The 21632-nt window shown below is 42.7% G+C and overlaps 1 protein-coding gene across 2 annotated transcripts in view; it reads left to right on the top strand.

The window, feature by feature from the left end:
* SEC23B (SEC23 homolog B, COPII coat complex component) overlaps window positions 1-17770 on the top strand; it is a 39778-nt gene extending 22008 nt beyond the window's left edge. For both annotated transcript variants that reach the window (XM_027621791.1, XM_027621792.2), the window contains exons 14-20: window positions 1095-1248; window positions 4144-4221; window positions 7126-7287; window positions 8834-8920; window positions 11160-11315; window positions 11904-11969; window positions 16686-17770. In XM_027621791.1, coding sequence (XP_027477592.1) covers window positions 1095-1248; window positions 4144-4221; window positions 7126-7287; window positions 8834-8920; window positions 11160-11315; window positions 11904-11969; window positions 16686-16775 — 793 coding nt within the window. In that variant the 3' untranslated portion in view covers window positions 16776-17770. The remainder of the gene's footprint in view (window positions 1-1094; window positions 1249-4143; window positions 4222-7125; window positions 7288-8833; window positions 8921-11159; window positions 11316-11903; window positions 11970-16685) is intronic.
* The last annotated feature ends 3862 nt before the right edge of the window (window positions 17771-21632 follow it).

Here is a 21632-nt window from a genome sequence, read left to right as displayed (position 1 = left end):
CCACTGTCCCCAGAGGTGAAATGCTACTACTACCTGGGTGTTTAGCTTCATGGGCCTATTTCCATGGAGTTCTGTACCATAAGTGTGTATAACGTGCATGTATGGCTTCTTGTGTTGGCATGTTTGTAAGCTTTTCTCCCTGTGTGTCAGGGACATCTTCCACGTCAGTATGTACCAGCTGCTCCTCCCCTGTAGTGGCCACACAGCATTGCATGGTTTGGATGGGACGCGTCCCTCGTCTCTTAAAGGAATTTCACATCCTACCTTCCTTCCAGCAGTGCTGTGTTCATGTGTTTAGGTCTTTGTGTGCATTGAGTATTTCTTTCCTGCCGCTTCATAGAAGTAGAATTTTGTTTCCTACGAAACTACTCTTCTAAGAAGTGAATTTGTATTCTCCCCAATAGTGTAAGGAGAGTGTCCATTGTCTCATTAATAATATTATCGATCTTTAACATGCCAATATAGAGCAGTTTGCCACTTTTATATGTATTTTTCTGTTTATTAATGGGTTGAACACTTTTCATGTTTATTGGCCGTGTATATTTCTTCTGTGATAGCTTTTGCCCATTTTGTAAAACCTATTTCTTTTTCTTGTTCATTGATTTGCAGGGACTTTTTATGTATTCTGGATATGATTATTGTTCATATCTGTTCCTGGTCTGTCTGTTGTCTTTCAGTTTTGATCATAGTGTCTTTATCTGTCTAGAAAATTTTTGTATATGTGCTTATTATTTCTACCATGGATATGATGTGGAAAGTCATTTTGTGAATCTGTAAACATACAGATTTTTGAAAGATTGACCTAGAGGAAGGAACTGAAGACTTGGGTACCTTTTGGGTATCTACTCTTGTGCTATCTTGGAGAACATTGGGAAGTTCTCTGTAATTTTTCCTTTGTTCTTAAAGCCTTCAGAGATCACATGAGGGTAAATGAAAGTGTATGTAAAACTCCTGTGATTCCTTCTTGACAACTGCAGTTTGAATCTGTGTTGCCTTAGATGAAGGAGCAGGACTTAGGTTTCTTTATCTTAATGGAAAGCTGGTTTTCTGGTCTCTCCCGAATGTAACCGTGGCACTGATTCTGGAATTGTCAGTTGGGCAGATGCGCAGAGCCAGCTCAGGCACATAGAAGCAGCATTTGACCAGGAGGCCGCAGCAGTCTTGATGGCTCGGCTGGGAGTGTTCCGTGCAGAGTCAGAGGAGGGGCCCGATGTGCTCCGGTGGCTGGACCGACAGCTCATCCGACTGGTGAGTTGGCAACTGTGGCACCAGCTTCAGTCATAATTTCTGCTATGTATTTGAGGAGAGAACTCTGGCACATACACCTGTCATTTCATACAGTCAGCCAACAAGCACTTTGTGTTGCTTACCTTATGCCTAACATTGGACGTCCTGGGAGTGATGTAAGACAGCGTTACACATGCATTTTCCCCCCTCGAGGGCTTACATTACCATTAGAAAGAAACAACATGCATAGGACCTTTAGAGAAGGATGTAAATCTGTGTTCAGTAAGGGCGGATTTAGATGAGTCCCTGTGGGTCTGTGGTTCTATATTTTCCTTCCAGGTCTTAAGAGATTTTTTTTAGCAACAGGGGTCCATTGCCCAGTGAGTGTAGAGATGTGTGTGATTCTGGGTCTAATCAGGAGAGAGAAACCACATAGTCATTTAAACAGGGAAAGCATGAACAAGCTTGTGGGACATGGCTGTGCATTTCAGCTTATGCTGGGCACCTGAAGAGACCATGGGAACACAGATTGGTGGGGAGAAGCAGTGAAGTTGTGGCTTAATTGTAGAATGCTTCATTTTATTTATGAATTTTTATTATTGAAGTATGGTTAACATACAATGTAATTTTAGCTTCAGGTACACTATAGTGATTCAACAATTCTATTGGAATGCCTTGATTTTATTTTTTTCTTTAAATTTTTTTATTGTTATGTTAATCACCATACATTACATCATTAGTTTTGGATGTAGTGTTCCATGATTCATTGCCTGTGCATAATACCCAGTGCTCCACGCAGAACGTGCCCTCTTTAATACCCATCACCAGGCTAGCCCATCCCCCCACCCCCCTCCCCTCTAGAACCCTCAGTTTGTTTTTCAGAGTCCATCATCTCTCATGGTTCGTCTCCCCCTCCAATTTACCCTCCTTCATTCTTCCCCTCCTGCTATCTTTTTTTCTTAACATATTGCATTATTTGTTTCAGAGGTACAGATCTGTGATTCAACAGTCTTGCACAATTCACAGCGCTCACCATAGGACATACCCTCCCCAATGTCTATCACCCAGCCACCCCATCCCTCCCACCCCCCACCACTCCAGCAACCCTCAGTTTGTTTCCTGAGATTAAGAATTCCTCATATCAGTGAGGTCATATGATACATGTCTTTCTCTGATTGACTTATTTCACTCAGCATAACACCCTCCAGTTCCATCCACGTCGTTGCAAATGGCAAGATCTCATTCCTTTTGATGGCTGCATAATATTCCATTGTGTATATACACCACATCTTCTTTATCCATTCATCTGTCGATGGACATCTTGGCTCTTTCCACAGTTTGGCTATTGTGGACATTGCTGCTATAAACATCGGGGTGCACGTACCCCTTCGGATCCCTACATTTGTATCTTTGGGGTAAATACCCAGTAGTGCAATTGTTTAGAATGCCTTGATTTTAAAGTTAAGTCACTGCTGGGTGCCTGGGTGGCTCAGTTGGTTAAGCGACTGCCGTTGGCTCAGGTCATGATCCTGGAGTCCCGGGATCGAGTCCCACATCGGACTCCCCGCTCAGCGGGGAGTCTGCTTCTCCCTCTGACCCTCCCCCCTCTCATGCTCTCTCTCTCTCTCTCTCTAATAAATAAATAAAATCTTTAAAAAAAATAAAGTTAAGTCACTGCTTAGGTGTGATTCTTATGCAGGGGCATGCCATCAGCATGATGCTTGTGTTTACATTTACCATTACCAAATGAGATAGACTAGAGGGTGAAAGGCTACTGATAGGGGAGACCAGTGAAGGATTCTAGAGGCTCGAGAGCTGATACCAGGGTGGTGGTAGGACAGTCGAAGGGGAGGGAAAGTTTGGAATCAGGATGTATGCTGAAAGAAGAGTTGATAAAGCTTATTCATAGGTGGAATCAAAAACCAAAAAATTACCATTGACTTAAGTTTTGAGTGTGGGTGACTGCAAGGATGTTGGAGAGGTAAAAGAGCTGGAAGATGGGAAAGGGTGGAGAGAGGCGTAATTTTTCTTTAATGTGATAAATAGTTCAACTTACTTTACTCATGAACTTGTGAAAGTACGTCCGAGGGAAGCTATCCTGTAGTTGGGTGGAAGTCCCTACAGGAGCTCAGGTTAGAGGCAGCACTGGACAGGGGCGGGGTGGGGGGCTGGATATGGTTGACATCAGTCTGGCTTTCCTGTTACTTGTAGCTGAAGCAGTGAGGATGGGAGCAGGGGGCCAAGACCTAGCCTCCAAGGAACCCATTGTTAGGGCATAGGGAGATGAAGGGCATCTCAAGACAGAGAAGGAAGGATCCGTTGGAGAGGGGAAATAGGAGGAGAATTTCACAGACTTTGGGGGAGCCACTTGACCTGTGGTGCTGGGGAGTCCAGGAAGGTGAGAGCCGTACCAGGTCATCGGACTTGGTAAGAGAGGGCAACTGTCAGAGACGGGCTTTCTTTCAGTGGCGGAGGGTCCAGTTCTCTAGTGGCCAGAGGAGATGTGTGAAACAAAGAGGAAATAAAAGCGGAAGAGAAAATGTTGTTTGGAAACTTGTCTTTGAAAAAAGGAAGAAAATTGAGCTGTAGTATTGTAGACTTAGGAGCTTTTCCTATGGAACACTCCTATGGAAGAGGCGCCTAAGACAGCTCCTTGAGCCACTGACTGGTCAGAGCAGTCCTCCGGCAGCATCTCCTGGGAGCTGGGTAGAAATGCAGGATCTCTCCAGATCTGCGGAATCAGAATCTGTGTTTAGCAGTGCCCTGGGTGTTGGGTCTGCCTGGCTATGTTGGAGAAGCGTTGGTCTGGGACCCTCAATCAGTCAGAGTTGAGACTGGAATGTAGCTCTCCTACTGCAAGGAGTTTTCCAGGTGACACTGACTTGACTTTTTTCTTTTTTGCTTTTCTTTCAACAGTGTCAGAAGTTTGGACAGTATAACAAAGAAGACCCCACGTCTTTTAGGTTATCAGATTCCTTCTCTCTGTATCCTCAGGTAAGTAACATGTATTTTTTTTAGTATATGTGCTACCGAAGCGAGCACTCTATTTTTTAAATAACTAAAGAAAAATAAATTGTTATAGAAATAAATCTCTCAGCTCTCAGGCTAAAGTGAGGACTTGGTGGGTTTTGAGGCTCCATCTCTAGGTGATGAAGTTTGTTCAGTTCAGGACAGATACTGTGTCTGTGTGCGAGACAGTGCCTCAGCCCTACAGAAGACAGAGATGACACGCAGGGAGGAGAAGAGAGTGGCTCCCCAACAACCCCAACAAAACAGGGTTGTTGCTGAAGACCACAGCAGAATCTCTTCATTTGTAGAGGTTCTGGGTAAGCAGCTACCTACCTCAGCAGCTGCTCAAGAAAATGAAGCACCCATGAAGGTGATTATAACAAAATGAGGCCACAGATCATGACAGATATTTAATGATACCTGTGTAGGGACGGGAATCAGCAGTAAGCAGCTCCTGTAAATGACCGCATTGTGCACGAACCAGGCATTCGGGGGCCATCGGACAGTGAAAGCGGGGAGAGGCGTGGACACGGCATGAAACCGCCGTCAGGGATCTGTGTATTTACCTCTCCTGACGTCCGTCCTCATCTGTAAATGAGGAACCTAGAGCCGGCCTCGGTGGGTGGTTGTGAGGATGGCAAGCCGAGGCGGAGAGTGTTGCCCGCAGGCCCAGGCGCCCGTTAGGCACTTGGTCAGTGTGGGTCTGCTCCACAGCGGGGCCCACGACTCTCAGGTGGTTCCTTCATGGGTGCAGCTTTCCCGTAACCGGAAGCAGAGCCAACTCTTTTCCCTCCCCTCAGAGACGCCTTAATGAGGAAAAAGTAGAGAGCAGCACGCTCATTTTTAAATAAATTTGTGAGCACTCAGATATCCTAATAGGAACTGTTCTTTTGATTACTGAATTTGGAAAGTTGATATAGATTTCAGTCATGAACTTGTATAGCTTGAACTCTCAGGGTTGAAAGGGGGCCTTAGAGGTCCCTTCACCTGACCCCTGGCCCAGGGCAGGGCTCTGTGGTCCCTGACGCCCACGCCTGTGGCCTGTGCTGAGGCAGTCGAGGCTGCCTGGTGTTGTGGAGGGTGCCCCAGGACTACCAGAGTCCAAGCGCAGCTCCAGCACTGGCCCTGCCCCTGCTGACCCTGGAAGAGGCCCTGAAGCCCCATGGATGTTGGTGTCCTCTTTACAAGGAAGGAGTGGGTCTGGAGAAGTGGTTTGCAGTCTCTTTAAGGTCATGGAGTCCTTTCTTGGAGAGGACCCTCCCCCTCAGAAGCCAGCACAGAAGCAGACAGACTTGCAGCTGTTCTGGTTGTGCCCACCCTTACCACCGCTGCTGCCAGGGCACCTTCCACCGCCCCCCCATCTTGGGCCCAATGGACCCGCTTAGACCGAAGAGCACAGTTAGAAAACCACCGGATGGGGTGGTTTGTAAGATTCCTTTCGTCGAGGCATCTAGGTTAGAGGTCAGGCGCCCAGTCTCTGTAGCCAGATGCCTAGAATAAAGTGGTTCTGCCCCTCAGTGTGAGTGGCCTTAGGCAAGTTGCCAACCCCGCAGTTTGCTCACCCATAAACTATAGGTGGTAAGAGAACCTGCTTCGTGGGTATATTAGAAGAATTAAATCATTCTTTCAAGTGCTTTGCGCCTTGCACACAGGATGTATTGATTATCAGCCATGATTATTATGTAGGAACCAATGGTTCAACATTTGGAGTCTCAGGAAGCTTTATACTTCTCAAAGCAGCTCACTTTCATGTTCTGGCACCTCTTTTTCCCAATGTGGGGCTTGAACTCATGACCTTGAGATCAAGACCTAAGCTGAGATCAAGAGTTGGACCCTTGGGGCGCCTGGGTGACTCAGTCAGTTAAGCATCTGCCTTCAGCTCAGGTCATGGTCCCAGGGTCCTGGGATCGAGCCCCACACAGGCTCCTGCTCAGCGGGGAGCCTGCCTCTCCCTCTCCTTCTGCTGCTCCCCCTGCCTTTGCATGTGCGCTCTCTCTCTGTCAAATAAATAAAATCTTTAAAAAAAAAAAAAACGAGTTGGACTCTTAACCAACTGAGCAACCCAGGTGCCTCGTTTTATTTTGTTTTTATTTCTATTTTTATTTATTAAGTATTGGCACCTCTTTAGAGAGAGCTAAAAGTCTGACTTGCCCCTTCTGATCTCAGGGTAAAGAACATACCTCTCCAGCCTCCTCTCTTATCCCTCTCTTCCCTCCACCCCTGATGCCAGTGCACCAGCCTGAGTGCCTCTCATGCAGCTGGAGTCCCCTCCTCTGGCCTCTTCATGAACATCTTTCAGACCCCAGTGGCTTGGGAAGCTTCCTGCTGCCCCTCCATCCCCACCCCATCCTACTAGTACTTTCTGGTATTGTGCTCACAACAGTTGTGGCTGCCCAGAGTGTGCCTTTTCCTTACGGCACTGTGGCCTCTCTAGAGCAGACATTCTGTCTGCAGCCTGGCCTAGTGACTCCAGAAATAAACTCTTCTTTGCCTTTCCCCTTACCTGTGGAAGCTTTGACACACCCACAGGGCCCCTCCCCCTTTCTTAAAAATAATGTTTATAATTGTGGTGAAAAACACCTTCTTAACCATTTTTCAGTGTGCAGTTCAGTAGTTTTCAGTATGTTCACATTGTTATGCAGCAGATCTCCAGAACTTTTTTATCCTGCAAAACTGAAACTATACTTATTAAACAGCAGATTTCCCGTTTCCCTCTTCCTCCAGGCCTTGGTACTACCATTGTACTTTCTGCTTACAGGAATTCATAGGCCTTTGTCTGAAAGTCTAGCTTCTCTTTCAGAGACCTGAGGCAAGCTCACTGTCTGGGTGTCTAAGAAAGTTACAGCTGTATGCATTTGTCTTTTTTTTTTTTTTTCTTTGTAAATGCAGTTCATGTTCCATCTTAGAAGATCTCCATTTCTCCAAGTGTTTAACAACAGTCCTGATGAGTCATCGTATTACAGACACCATTTTGCCCGACAGGATCTAACCCAGTCCCTCATCATGATCCAGCCCATTCTGTACTCCTATTCATTCCACGGGCCACCAGAGGTGAGGTTTACCTGAATGCTTTTGTCAGAATTGGAATCACGTAATACAGGTTGTTTTTTTTTTTTTTTTCTAGCAAGTTTACTCTTAGAGCAAAGCTGTAAAAAAAAGAAAACTTTGAGTCTTTATAGTAATTTAACATTAATTCTGAGTATTAAAAAATACACATAGGAGAAAGTCACAGGACATATAAAGAAAGCTATTATCTGTGGAAGGCAGGATTATATATTAAAAAAACATAAGGGGCGCCTGGGTGGCTCAGTTGGTTAAGCGACTGCCTTCGGCTCAGGTCATGATCCTGGAGTCCCAGGATCGAGTCCCACATCGGGCTCCCTTCTCGGCAGGGAGTCTGCTTCTCCCTCTGACCCTCTTCCCTCTTGTGCTCTCTATCTCTCATTCTCTCTCTCTCTCAAATAAATAAATAAAATCTTTAAAAAAAAAAAAACATAAAAATACGTAGGTACTTTTTTTTTTTCCAGTTACTTTGGCCCAGTAATTCCATGTCTTGTGCCTGAAGGAAATCCTCTGACATATAGGAAAAGCTTTGTTCAACGAAATAGGAAAATGAACTATTATAATAGAGATTAGAAAACAATCCAAGTGTTTAATAGTAGGAAAATAAGTAATCTAAGAAATATTTACAAAGTTTATGTAATGTGATAAAATATTAAAATGTTATATGAAGGGGAGCCTGGCTGGCTCAGTTGGTAGAGCAGGCGACCCTTTATCCTGGGGTCATGAGTTCGAGCCCCACGTTGGGCTTAGAGATTACTTAAAAATAAAAATTAAAAAAAAGAGCAAGAAGAAAAAAGATACAAGCCTCGAATGTAATTATTTTAGAAAGGGGGCAGTACCTGGCTAGCTCAGTCGGCCAAGCATGGGACTCTTGATCTCTGGGTTGTGAGTTCAAGCCCCTCATTGGGTATAGATATTACTAAAAAAAATAAAATTACATGAAAAAAATCAAAATAGAAACTTTCCTAAATTATGTATTTTTTAGCATACAAGAATTAAAACTATGTGAAGATAAATGATGAATATTTGTTGGACTTGGAGACAAATTTTCAAATTTTCCTTAAAGAGTACATTACTTTTATCATTGAAATAGAAATTATAATAAAATGGATTGTTGTAATAAACTTTTAAAACTCCTATTACAAGCTATTCTTTCTCATACAGGCATCGCTGTTTTCAGTCAACTATGGCAATAGATTTGAGAGGCTGTGTCTCCAATAGATAAAATACATTTCTAACACAAAACTGAGAATGTTTAGAATTATCTCTGGTTCCTGGAGCAAAAGATGTCCTTAATCTCTCTTCCCAGTTGATGAGGGATTATTTGGAGCCTCTTTCTCATACAAAGTTGATACCTAGAACTGCCGGGTCAGGGAGCAGAAAGCAGGAGTTTCCTTAAAGATGGAGAGAGCCATTGTGCTGGGTGCCATTCGTACGTAGCCGTTGTGTAGACCACCTAGGTGGGGGGGGTGGAGCGGTCGCCGTCGGGGGCACAGGGGGAAGACCAACGCTGTCTCTCTCCCTTCTTCTTCAGCCAGTACTCTTGGACAGCAGCAGCATTCTAGCCGACAGAATTTTGCTGATGGATACTTTCTTCCAAATTGTCATTTATCTTGGTGAGGTAAGAAGATACTAATTTCTTTCCTTACTATTGTTTTGGCTTTCTTTTTCTTAATTTAGGTTTTTGTGACATTTGGAATAATTGGGGCTTAGAAGACCCGCTGTTTATTAGAATGAGTATAGCGGTTAAATCTTTTTTTCAGGTCCCTGGGGTATTTGTATACTCAGTAATTTTAATTATATTTGCTGTAAGTAAATCTCAGGTGGTCCTTTTAAATCACTCTAACTTACTGCTTTTCGAGTTGCAAGACAAGGTCAGTGTACTTTCCCTTAGTTGACTCTTGACAGACACTGCTGTCCTTTTGGAGTTACATTAGATTTATTAGTAAACAATAAGTTTGGGGATGCCTGGGTGGCTCAGTCAGTTAAGCATCTGCCTTCAGCTCAGGTCATGATCCCAGGGTCCTGGGATCAAGTCCCGTATTGGGCTCCTTGCTCAGCAGGGAGCCTGCTTCTCCCTCTGCCTGCTCCCCCTGTTTGTGCTCTCTCTCCTTTCTCTCTCTCACTCTCTGTCTGACAAATAAATAAAATCTTAAAAAAAAAAAAAAAACCACCAAAAACAATAAATTTGGGACTGCAGTTTTTCTTTGATGAAATAACATGGCACCCTGACCCTTACACTGGTCTGTGGATCCCTAGGATGACTGTGGATGGCTTTCAGGGGGGAGCCCCTTTCTTCCTCAGAGGGGTTTCCTAAGGAAGGGAATGGCTCCTCTGAAGAAAATCCTTTAACTGAGCATTATGTTCATTGATAAATCCTTTTCCTTCTGTTGTCCATTCTCTACCTTCAATAAATTGCTTTGGTGATTGACTTGACTTCCTAGTCTATCTATATGTTAGATGTGATTTCAAATGTTCTGCAAAGGCATACATTGTATTTCAGAATTCCCTTAATAACTTAGGACGAATTCGTTTTCTGATAGTAATATGCATTTTACAGTTTTTAACTTTTTTCAGCATATTAACACCCACTCTGCTAGGCGCTTGCCCGTTGGGTGACCAACTGCTGTTCCCACTGGTTCCTATGGGAGCAATAATGATGTAGGTTTCTATGCCTTCAGCTCAGCCTTAAAGACTTTCTGACCACAACCCCCATCCTGCTCATTCACACATTTATTGAGTACTGTCTGTGTGCATGCAAGTGATGGTTTCTAAAGACAAAGACAGTGACATGGTTCTCACTCTCCAAAAGCCCCATGTCTGCTGGTTGTGGGTGTTCGGATGAACTCTTGGACCCAAACAAGCTTATGGGCATTTCCTCTATGCTACCAGTCAGTCAGAAATTAAGACCTGAAAAATACTACTGGAAACTCTGAAAAGGGGAGAGCAGGCTGCAGAAGGAAGCACCTAAAGAGAATCTTCCTTCTGGTATCAGACTAACAGTTCTGTTTTTGAAACCCATCGATCACTCGTTACATCCTCTTACTCCCTTTCCCCTCTCTGCTGTTTTCTTTTTTAGTGTCCCCTGAATAACACGTGAATGCACGTTAGGTTATTTCTAAAGTTATATTAATCAGTTAGCGAATATTTCTTGATTTCCTGTGTGCACAAGGCATTTTCTAGAGCTGTTGCCAATGGGGATAAAAGAGGGGGAGACACAGTGTCAGCTGAGGTGGGGAGATTGGCTTTACCTTCTATGCTGTAGGATATTGCCTTCTACTTGCCTAATGAACACCCGTGCATTGATCCTTGCAGCTTTTCTCTCCCCCACCAAGGGTGTCCTAACTCAGAGCCCAGGGGAGTTAGGGATGAGTCTGGGTGACACTAGGCACTGGAGTTAGGCGTAGAGATGTGCCCCTAGGGAAGAGAAAGAGGGGATGGATTCCATGTAGGAAGCCAATAGATCCCTTTCCCTACCAGCTGGAAGGACATGGGCGGCTGGACCCAGTGATGGCAGTGGAGATGGAAAGGCCGGGTGGCTCCTCGGGACAGCTGTTCCCTGGGTGTTTTTAGATGGTTGGTATGTACAGGTAGATAGGGAAGAGGTGTGACTGATGGCTCTGACGTTTCTGGGAGAACTGTGTAGGTGGGGGTGTCCTGGCTGCATCTCTTTGCTTACTCACACTTGTCCTACCCAGCTCCCCTTGCTACCTACTGCACCTCGTCGTTCTTGACATGACTTCTTCACTGGAAACAAGTTCTGGGTGGTAGTGGGAGTGTTAGAATGTCAGGAGTGTCAGAAAAGACTGTTGTTTCCATGTTTCCACAATGGTTTTGGTTGTTGGTTTGTCTTGGTGCAGACCATAGCCCAGTGGCGTAAAGCTGGGTACCAGGACATGGCTGAGTATGAAAACTTCAAGCACCTCCTGCAAGCACCACTGGATGATGCCCAAGAGATTCTGCAAGCGCGCTTCCCCATGCCACGTTACATTAACACGGAGCACGGAGGCAGCCAGGTGAGTGAGCTGAATTCCAGCTCTCGTGTTCTGGTGGTTTCATGAGGTAAATGGCTGTATATCCAAACGGCATGGTTAATATTTCATGTGGTGACTTAAATTGACACTCGGGCAAACTTCCAAATATGACTTATTAAATGAGTGGTAACATTAATGTAAAAGTAGAGGATTGCCAAAATAAAACACTTCATGCTTCAGGAACCCTAATAAATAGAGAGTCATTGGCTTACACTAATGAAATGGGTGCCTTTGTGGTGTTAAAAAAAAAAACAACTAATTTAGGGACGCCTGGGTGGCTCAGTCGGTTGGGCGTCTGCCTTCGGCTCAGGTCATGATCCCAGGGTCCTGAGATCAAGTCCTGCAGCTGGCTCCTTGCTCAGTGGGGAGCTGCTGCTCCCTCTGCCTGCCACTCCCCCTGCTTGTGCATTCTCACTCTCACTCTCTCTCTCCCTCTCACACAGAAATAGATAAAAAAAATCTTTAAAAAAAAAAAGCTAATTTAACAAAAGGAAATGTGGTAAAAACTTTTTTCCTATTACACCAATATTAATGTCACTTACAATCTTTAAATCTCTTGTGTTTTTAAAGGCTCGATTCCTTTTGTCCAAAGTGAACCCATCTCAGACACACAATAACCTGTATGCCTGGGGACAGGTAAGAAATTGTCAAGGGGACGCCTGGGTGGCTCAGTCATTAAGCGTCTGCCTTCGGCTCAGGTCATGATCCCAGGGTCCTGGGATCGAGTTCCACATTGGGCTCCTTGCTCAGTGAAGAGCCTGCTTCTCCCTGTCCCTCTGCTGCTCCTCCTGCTTGTGCTCTCTCTCTCTCTCTGACAAATAAACAAAAATCTTAAAAAAAAAAAAAGAAAGAAATTGTCAGGTATCTGGGGAGGAGGCCAGGCTCCTTTTTGAAAAACTAGTTACCAAATGGATCTGTTTTGGCCTTAGAGACAGACTAACTCAGGTATTTTGCTGGGGGGGAGAAAAACCTTTCAGTACATAGCTGAGACGAGAGGGGGCACCTCGTGTGGATCCCCTTCTGCAGTACACAGCCTAATATGACAGATTCGGGCCAGAGGGCAGAACTGTAGTGTGACCTGCGTTTGGCTCTCTTCATAGACATGGCAACATCTCCCCAGATCCCCCTTTGCCCCCCAACCCCACTCTTCTCTCTCCCAAGGATGTGGGGCAAAAACACCTGCTCACCACTGGCTCTATCTCCTCCTCACTTTTCAGCCTCTGTCTCCTTTAGCTACTTATTCCCAACATTTATGTCTCTCTCAAGTCTTTCCATTCCCTCTTTTCTTATAGCATTTTTGAAAATTAAACTTTGTTTTGAGGCAGTTGTAAATTTACAAGCAGTTGTCAGAAGTAATATGGAGAGATTCTCTGTGCTCTTCACCTCGTGTCCCCCAGTGGGAATATCTTGCACAACCATAATGCAGTATCACAGTCAGGCTATTGACATAGGTAAGGTCCAGATACACGTTTCCATCACCACAGGGATCTCTCATTTGCCCTTGTATAGGTCACTCTCACTTCCCTCCAGCCTCCACCTCTTAACACCTGGCGACTGCTGCCGTGTTCTTCACTTCTATGATTTTGTCAAGAATATTATGTATGTGAAATCGCGTGGTATGTAACCTTTGGGGACTGGCTTTTTTCCCTCAGCATGATTGTCTAGAGATTCATCCAGGTTGTTGCATGCATCAATAATTTGTTTCTTTTTACTTGCCAGGTAATATTCTGTGGTATTGATACATTGTAGTTGTTATCGATGTACTGTAGTTGTTTAACCGTTCACCTGTTGAAGGACATCTGGGTTGTTCACAGTTCCTTACTGTTAAGAATAAAGCTGCTATGAATAGTCATGTATAGGTTTCTCACGAACAGAAGTCTTCCTTTCTCCGAGATAAATGCCCAGGAGTACATTTGTTCAGTGGTATGGTAGTCACATGGTTAGTCTAAGAAACTACCATATTGTTTTCCAGAGTGGACTGCCTCCTTCTGCATCCCCACTAGCAATGTATGAGTGATCCATTTTCTCTGCATCCTGCCAACATTTGGTATTGTCATTATTTTGATTTTTAGTTATTCCAATAGATGTGTAGTGGTATAACATTGTTTTAAATTACACTTTCTTAATGACTAATGATGCTGAGCATCTTTTCATGTACTTCTTTTCCATCTATATATTTTCTTCAATGAAATCTTTATTCATTTTATAATTGGATTATGATCATGATCTCTGGGTCCTGGGATCAAGCCCCACGTCGGGCTCCCAGCTCAGCAGGGAGTCTGCTTCTCCCTCTGCCTCTCCCCCTGCTCATCCTCTCTCTCTATCTGTCTCTATCTGTTTCAAATGAATAAATAAAATCCTTAAAATAACCTTACTCCCCTTTATATTCCTTTATCTTGCCCCATTTATAATTGTGTTAAGTATTTCTTCTACATGATTAGTCGGTGTTACAGTTTTTCTTCAACCATCAAAAATAATTTATAAATCTCAAGAGAAGATGCAAGTCCTATTATATTTATCCATATTTTTGTTTACTGTGTTCTGTATGCCTTCTTGATACTCCCGAGTTTCTTTCTTTATCATTTCCTTTTTGTTTAGAGATCTTCCTTTAGCCATTCTTTTAGGTCTCCTGATGATAGATTCTTAGTTTTCTTTCATTTGAGAATCCTGATGTCCCCTTCATTCAGGCAGGATATTTTCTCTAGATACAGGATTCTGGTGGCAGTCCTTTTCTTTAGGCATCTGAAAAATATTTTGCCACTTCTCTTGGCTTCTCTGGTTTCTGATGAGAAATTCGTTGTCATTATTGTTTTTCCCCTATAGGTAAGATGTCATTTTTCTCTGGCTGCTTTCAAGATTGTTTCTTTATTAATACTAGTTTTTCAGAAGTCTAAATACCCTGCGTTTGGTGTGGATTTCTTTGGATATATCCTATTGAGAATTTGCTTGGCTTCTTGATTCTGTGTATTTATCTCTCTTGCCAAAATTGGGTAGTTATCAGCCATTATTCTTTGAATAGTTTTTCAGCCCATCTTCCTTTTCCTTTCTCTCTAGGACTCCAGTGACATGCATGTCAAGCCTTTTGTGGTTCCACAGGTCCCTGGTCCCCTGTTCATTTTTTTCCCACCTGTTTTCTATTTTTCAGTTGGGTAATTTCTATTATTTTATCTTCCAGTTCACTGATTATTGTCTCTGTTCCTTTTTCTTTTTTTTATAATTTTTTATTGTTATGTTAATCACCATACATTACATCATTAGTTTTTGATGTAGTGTTCCATGTTTCATTGTTTGTGCATAACACCCAGTGCTCCACGCAGAATGTGCCCTCTTTAATACCCATCACCAGGCTAACCCATTCCCCCACCCCCTCCCCTCTAGAACCCTCTGTTCCTTTTCTTTAATGAACTCACACACCGAGCTTTTTATTTGTTTCTGTATTTTTCAGTTTTAAAACTTTACTTTGGTTTTTCTTTATGTCTACTTCTTTCCTGAGACATTCTTTCAGGCTTTCTGTTTTCTCATTTGTTTCAAGTATGTTCGTAATTGCTCATTGGAGCTGCTTTGAAGTCTTTGTGAGATAATTCTAACACTGTTGTCAATTTGGTGTTAATACCTGCTGACTGTATTTCATTCACTTTGAGATCTTGGCTGTTGGTATGACAAGTGATTTTTGATTGAAATGTGAACATTTACATGTTTGTTATGAGACCCTGGATCTATTGAAATCGGCTGTTTTAGCTGGCTTTTAATCATGCTGCTTTGGGAGAGAATTGGGGAAGACATTGTTTCATTACTGCCGGATAGCAAACCAGGTTTTCCATTGGCCTCTTGACATGACATCTGGGTGGGGGACAATTCACTGTTACTGTTGGGTGGGGATGGGTGTTTCCAGCTCCCCACCTAGTCTCCACTAATCCCACCATGGAGATGGCCTTGTTAGTGTTGGATGGTAGTGAAAGTGCTGACTCTCCACTAGGCCACCTCTGATACCCAATGCAGGGGGCACAGAGGACATCTTACTACTGCCAGGTCTGGGTCGAAGTGCAGGCTCCCCAAATTGTCTCTACTGGTACCATGGCAATTAGGGAGACATCCCCTTGGCCGTTGGGGAGGAAGTTCCCAGTGCCATACTTAGCCTTCTCAGAGAGCATCCTGGTAGGGGTGTTGGGGGTCCCTTGTTACTGTCTTGTGAGGGTGGCAGTCTACGGTGCTCACTCAGCCTTTGCTGGTGTGGGTGGGGCCACATTTTTTTCTATCACCTTTGGCTGGAGTTATTATCTAACATTTGTTGTCTTGCTAGGCTATGCTGGTCCTTTAGCTAGAGAAAGTTGGCTTTCTCTCTGGTTTTGTCTGTGTCCAGTGATTGTTTCCAACCTTTTCAGCTCCAGGCCTGGGATATATGAGGCAAAAAGGAAACCCAAGGCACTCATCACTGTGTTGTTCCTTGGGACTCAGGGCCCTGGTTTGTCTGCTCTCTTCTCTCCACCTTTCATAGTCTTATGTTTCTTTTATATAAAATGCCCAGGGTTTCTAGTTGTGCTTAGTGGAAGGAATAGAGAAAAGCACAGGTACTCCTTCTTCCCGGAAGGCATCTTATAAAATTTTAATTATGCTTATATTTTCCTAATAGTAGTGCAGTATCATTTTGGAAAATTTGAATATGTTAAAGAAAAGATTAAGAAAGAAAATTAACATTACTTATAATGCCACTATCTAGAGTTAAGTACTTCCAGCTTCTTTGTAGGTAATATAAAATGTGTATATTATGTATATTTTTACTTATTTTTTACAAATTTGGGATCTTACTAGAAATCAAGGTTTCTATTCAGTTCTTTTCCCTTCACGTTACATAAATCATGAACATTTTCTGATAGTACAGATATTCATCTTTTCAGTGGAGATCCTGATCCACTCATTAGTAAATATGCCACCCTACAAGCTTCTCTTGTAAGCAGGGCATGAAGAACATTGGGTTAGATGCTGGCAGAGTGATGGGGAAGGTGAGACACAGGGTGTGTGGCCTCCAGCAGCTCATGCTTGATGGGCAGCCAGACTCTGGGCGAGTCATCAGCACTATGGAGAGGATTAAAGCAGAAGGGCATATGCCCGAACTGTCTGTAGTGGCAGGGATGGCCTGACCTCAGTGGGTCGGAGAAGGGTTTTGTGGGGAAATTATGCTTCAGTTGATAGAATAGTTAGCTAAGCAGAGGATGGCAGTGGCGAGAGTCCTCCTACCTAGCAGAGGGGGTAACACTGTGAGTGTTCCAGGGTGGTGGAAGGGTCCTTAATAATTCATGAATTCTAACCAGCTTTTCAGATACCTGCCAATAAATCTTTACCATTAAATTTCAGGAAACAGGAGCACCCATCCTAACTGATGATGTTAGCCTGCAGGTATTCATGGATCATTTGAAGAAGCTGGCTGTCTCCAGTGCTTGTTAAGCTGGAAGATGTGAGCAGAACATTGAAGAACACATCGGATTGTGTTCACAATTGCTGATAACGGCTTAAAAACATTCCTTTCACTTTACTTGTGGGTTTTAATAAATAATCAAAGGAAGCATTGTATGTAACTCTTTAGATTATAATTTATTTGTATTCCTTATTTGTGCCCCTTTTCCTGCATCATGAAGTTCTAAGGTCATAAACGTTTTGGTACTTGTAGATGTTTATATGCTTTTTATATCCTAACTTTACAGTTATATAAAATCAGAGGTAATGTATTTTGGCAACTTATTTAGGTGAAAATCATAATGATCAGAAAGGAAATAAATCTGGATAAAGAAAGCACCGGCTAAAATAGTCCTAATACAAATTTGATTTCCTGAAGTCTCTGTGTGTGTATGTGTGTGTTTTTAGTGACTCCCCTGAGAGATATTTCCTGAACTTAATCCTCCTTTTCTGTCTTAATGTTAACCGAGGGAAAGCTTGAAATAGGTGAAACTTTATCATCAAGGCAGAACTGTCTGGAGTGCATGGTCCCTAACTCACATGTAAACAGCACAGCCCAGGTAGCCATAAAGAGTGGCTGATGGGCATCAGTGGCCGTAACAGAGTGACAATACATTTATCTCGGGCATCAAGTAAAATGAACAGGTACTGTTTTTTAATCAAAGTAATATATGCATGGTTTTAAGAAACAAAACAAAACAGTGTATCCTAAAGAGCTTTATAATAACAGTTCACTCCCTGAGCCTAGAACTACTTTTTAGAGGTGACTGGTTTTAACCTTTCCTTTCAAGTTATTTGTTGATGTATCAGTGTTAGCCAATGTGTCTCTCAATTCCCATTTTCCAAAATGAGGACCTTTCTATACCTTTATTTTTATATTATCAAGGTTGGTAAAATTTACATTCTGACCTATAAGCACAGTTACGTCTTCTGTCTCAAAGTTCATTCTGAAAGTTGAAAACTAATAAAGATCATTTACACAATGGTGATAATGTAAACATTGTCCGTGTTCGAGTCAGGTAGTATTACATTTTTCTCCAAGGGTTTGCTGTCTCAGTCCCTACACCACTTGAAGGAAAACGTTCCCAGTGACAAAATCAGTCACGTTCTTACATTCTAGCACTCCACAGGTTGGTTTGCTTCTTTTTTGCATCATAACTTCATGTATTTGTTGTTGTTTTCCCTAGAGATTCTAATTTTTTTTGGCGGGGGGAGAAGATTTTGTTTTCTCTTTATTCAGAAATTTGAATTTCTTATTCTACTGAATGAAGTCCATTGTTTATTTTTTTTATAAAGATTTTATTTACCCATTTGAGAGAGAGAGAAAGGGCATGAGAGCATGGAGGGTCAGAGGGAGAAGCAGACTATCTGCTGAGCAGGGAGCCTGATGTGGACTCAATCCCAGGACTCCAAGATCATGACCCGAGCTGAAGGCAGTCGCCCAACCAGCTGAGCCACCCAGGCGCCCTGAAGTCCATTCTTGATCTCCCCTTTCATCACAGGCTGATTTGCTATGACAAGTCATCCAGGAATTTCTTTTGTTTTGAGGCCTGGGTTCTACAATTCCTTTTATCCCATAAGTCATCTGCTATCTTAAATTACATGGGAGATAACTCACTGAATCTATTCTGTCTTCATACTTGACAGCTTTGCTGGGTATAAAATTCTAGGCCCCAAACAACTTTCTCTTGGAACTTTGGAGCTATTTTTTTATTCATTCGACAATTTGCTATGTACGGAGTATCTTACAGACACTGGGAATGTAGCCAATAAAATAAATTTCTGCCCTGGTGGAGCTTGTGTTCTAGTTAGGGAAGACAAACAGTAAAAAAAAAAATTAGAAGTAAAGTATGTAATTTATGAGAAGGTACTGAGTCCTCTAGAAAAACAAAGCTGGAAACTCCTATTCATTGGATGTTGGGCCATCTGGATTGATTCTTCTTTATATTTTGAATTTGTATCACAGCCTTTTGCCTTTGGTGTACATTCTGGGGACCTTTCCTATCTTAAGGTGTTTAACACATTTTAAATGCCAAGGGCTTCTATTCTGTGTACCTTTTCTGTAGGATATTTTTCTTATTTTTTGGATTTAAAAAAATATTAGAGAGAGCAGGGGGGAGGAGCAGAGGTAGAGGAAGAAGCAGACTCCCCACTGAGCAGGGAGCCCAACATGGGGCTCGATCCCAGGACCCTGAGATCATAATCTGAACCAAAGGCAGACGCTCAACAGACTGAGCCACCCAGGTGCCCCAGATTTTTTTTTTTTTTTTTTAAGTAGGCTCCATGCCCAGCATGGAGCCCAACACGGGATTTGAATTCATGACCCTGAGATCAAGACCTGAACTGAGATCAAGAGATGCTTAACTGAGCCACCCAGGTGCCCGATAAAATTTTGAATTGAGATACATCATACAGAAGAGCACAGAAACCTATAGAGATTAAGGGTGAAACTGTTCCACCTTGGGCCTTTCCATTTCAAATTAACAGAAGGTAGGATGTGATAGACGCACCTTGCACTGGTGTTCTCTTCAGTGACAATGAGTTTAGGTGCTGAGGTGAGGTGGCACCACTGGGTGCCACCAGTGGTGGCATATAATATAGAAGACATTGCCATGCAGGTTCTACCTCGGTACTGGTGGCTGTTCCCAGAGAGAACATGGAGATGGGGAATAGTGTATGGAAAGCAGCCAACCTGAGGTGGAAAGCATGGAGCCCAGTGTGCCTAATGAAGACTCTGAAATCCATCTTGAAGGCAAGGAAAGCCTCTGACCTCTTAGGCAGGGGAAATGACCAGTTAGGGATTTTAAAAACAGGAGAGTGGCAGGATGGATGCGAGGAAGCTGGAATCCAGGTGAGGCCTGAACAGAGGCAGGTATTTAGACAGAGGTGGGGTGTTAGGCAAGAGTCTGAAATCAGGTTTCTGGCTTGGGTGATATGTCAGTCATTCTCTGAATTACAGAAAAAGAAGGAAGGAGTTCTTTGCTCTTTCTTTTCTAGCATTGATAAATTCAATCCTGGACCTTTTGAGTTTAGGGAGCTTGTGAGAGATAACAGAATGCCCAGCAGGTTGGGAGTAATTAATATGTATTTGCTTTCAGGAGCATTTGGAGCAGATTTCAGTCATTAACAAATAAATAATATGAGCAAAGTTGCTCAGGATAAGAGAAGCAATCTTGCAACTGAATACGGATGTTTTTGTTTTGTTTTTAACAACTTTATTGAGGTATAACTTACACACAATGAGCTGCTCCCATTTAAAGTATATAGTTCAGTGAGTTTTTTTTTTTTAAAGATTTTATTTATGTGTGTGTGTGAGAGAGAGAGCACACACAAGTGGGGAGGAGGGGCAAAGGGAGAAGCAGACTCCCCACAGCGGGGAGCCTGATGCAGGACTCAATCCCAGGACCCTGGGATCATGACCTGAGCCCAAGGCAGACGCTTAACCGACTGAGCCATGCAGGGGCCCCCAGTTCAATGAGTTTTGACAGATGTGTACGCCTATGAAACCACCACCACCATACAGAACATTTCTATCTCCCCAATGGTTTCCTTAGGAGGCAAGTACTGGTCAGCTTTGTCCCACTCCAGATTGGTTTGTTCCTAGAATTTTGTCTAGTTTCATTTGTGTCTGGCTTCTTTCATTTAGCATAATCCATTTGAGATTCACCATGTAGCTGCATATATCAGTAATTCTTTTTTATTGCGGAGTGGTATGCCACATTTCGTTTATCGTTTCACCAGATGATGGCGATTTGGGTTGTTTCCCATTTTGGGCTCTTGTGACTAAAGCTCTGTGAACATCCATTTACATGTCTGTGTGGATATGTTTTCATCTCTTTTGGATAAATTACTAGGAATGGAATATCTGAGTAATATGGTAGGTGTATGTTCAACTTTTTAAGAAACTGTCAGTATTGCAAAGAGGTTATGTTCCCACTAGTAAGAGGTCTGATTGCTCCAAATCCTTATAACTCTTGGTATTCTTAATATAAATTTTAGTCATTCTAATAGGTGTGTAATGGTGTCTTGTGGTTTTAATTTGCTTTTCTGTGATGACTAATGATGTCCCTGTGCTTATTGTCCATTTGTATATCTTCTTTTGTTAAGAGCTTGTTCAAATTTGTTGCCTGATTTTTAGTAGGGTTGTCTTTTTATAATTGAGTTTTAAGTTGTCCTTTTATATTCTGGATACAAGTCCTTGGTCAAATATAGGTATTTGAATATTTAATTTTGTGGCTTGTTTCATTTTCTTAACTGTGGCTTTTGAAGAGCAAAAGTTTTAATTTTGAAAAAGTCCAGTTACCAGTATTTGTTTTATGGTTCATGCTGTCTGTATTCTAAAAAAAATCTTACCCATCCCAAGGTGGCCAATTTTCCCCTGTGTTTTCTTCTAGGTTTGTAGTTTTAGCTTTTACATTTAAGCCTATGATCCATTTAGAGTTCATTTTTTTGTGTATGGCAAAACAATTTCTAAAGGGTGGGAGAAGTGGAAAGAGTCCTGAAGGACACAGAGATACCGAAGAAAATTATGTATTTGAAGCCATGAAAGGAGCAGGTGTGGTCAATGGTGTCAAATGCTTTAGAAATCAAATTTGATTATGGCTGAAAAGTAGTTACTGGATATGGCAATTTACTGAATGTCCACGCTGTGCCAAGCACATCACTTTTGCTCTCAAGTTGTTTGGTCTGTTGGAGTGGGGGTAGATTATGCTTTGAATTTAGAAACGTATAGTTAAGGGACAAGTTGAAGGTGGGCAGTCAAAGGAGATGTTCTGCTTTTGAGATGTGGGTAGAGTTAGAGTGTAATCCCGGGGAGGCAGTAAAGAATAGGACCCACACCCCAGTGGA

Source organism: Zalophus californianus, chromosome 8 (assembly GCF_009762305.2).
Source record: "Zalophus californianus isolate mZalCal1 chromosome 8, mZalCal1.pri.v2, whole genome shotgun sequence".
Lineage (NCBI taxonomy): Eukaryota > Metazoa > Chordata > Mammalia > Carnivora > Otariidae > Zalophus > Zalophus californianus.
This window is presented reverse-complemented; position numbering and strand designations above follow the sequence as displayed.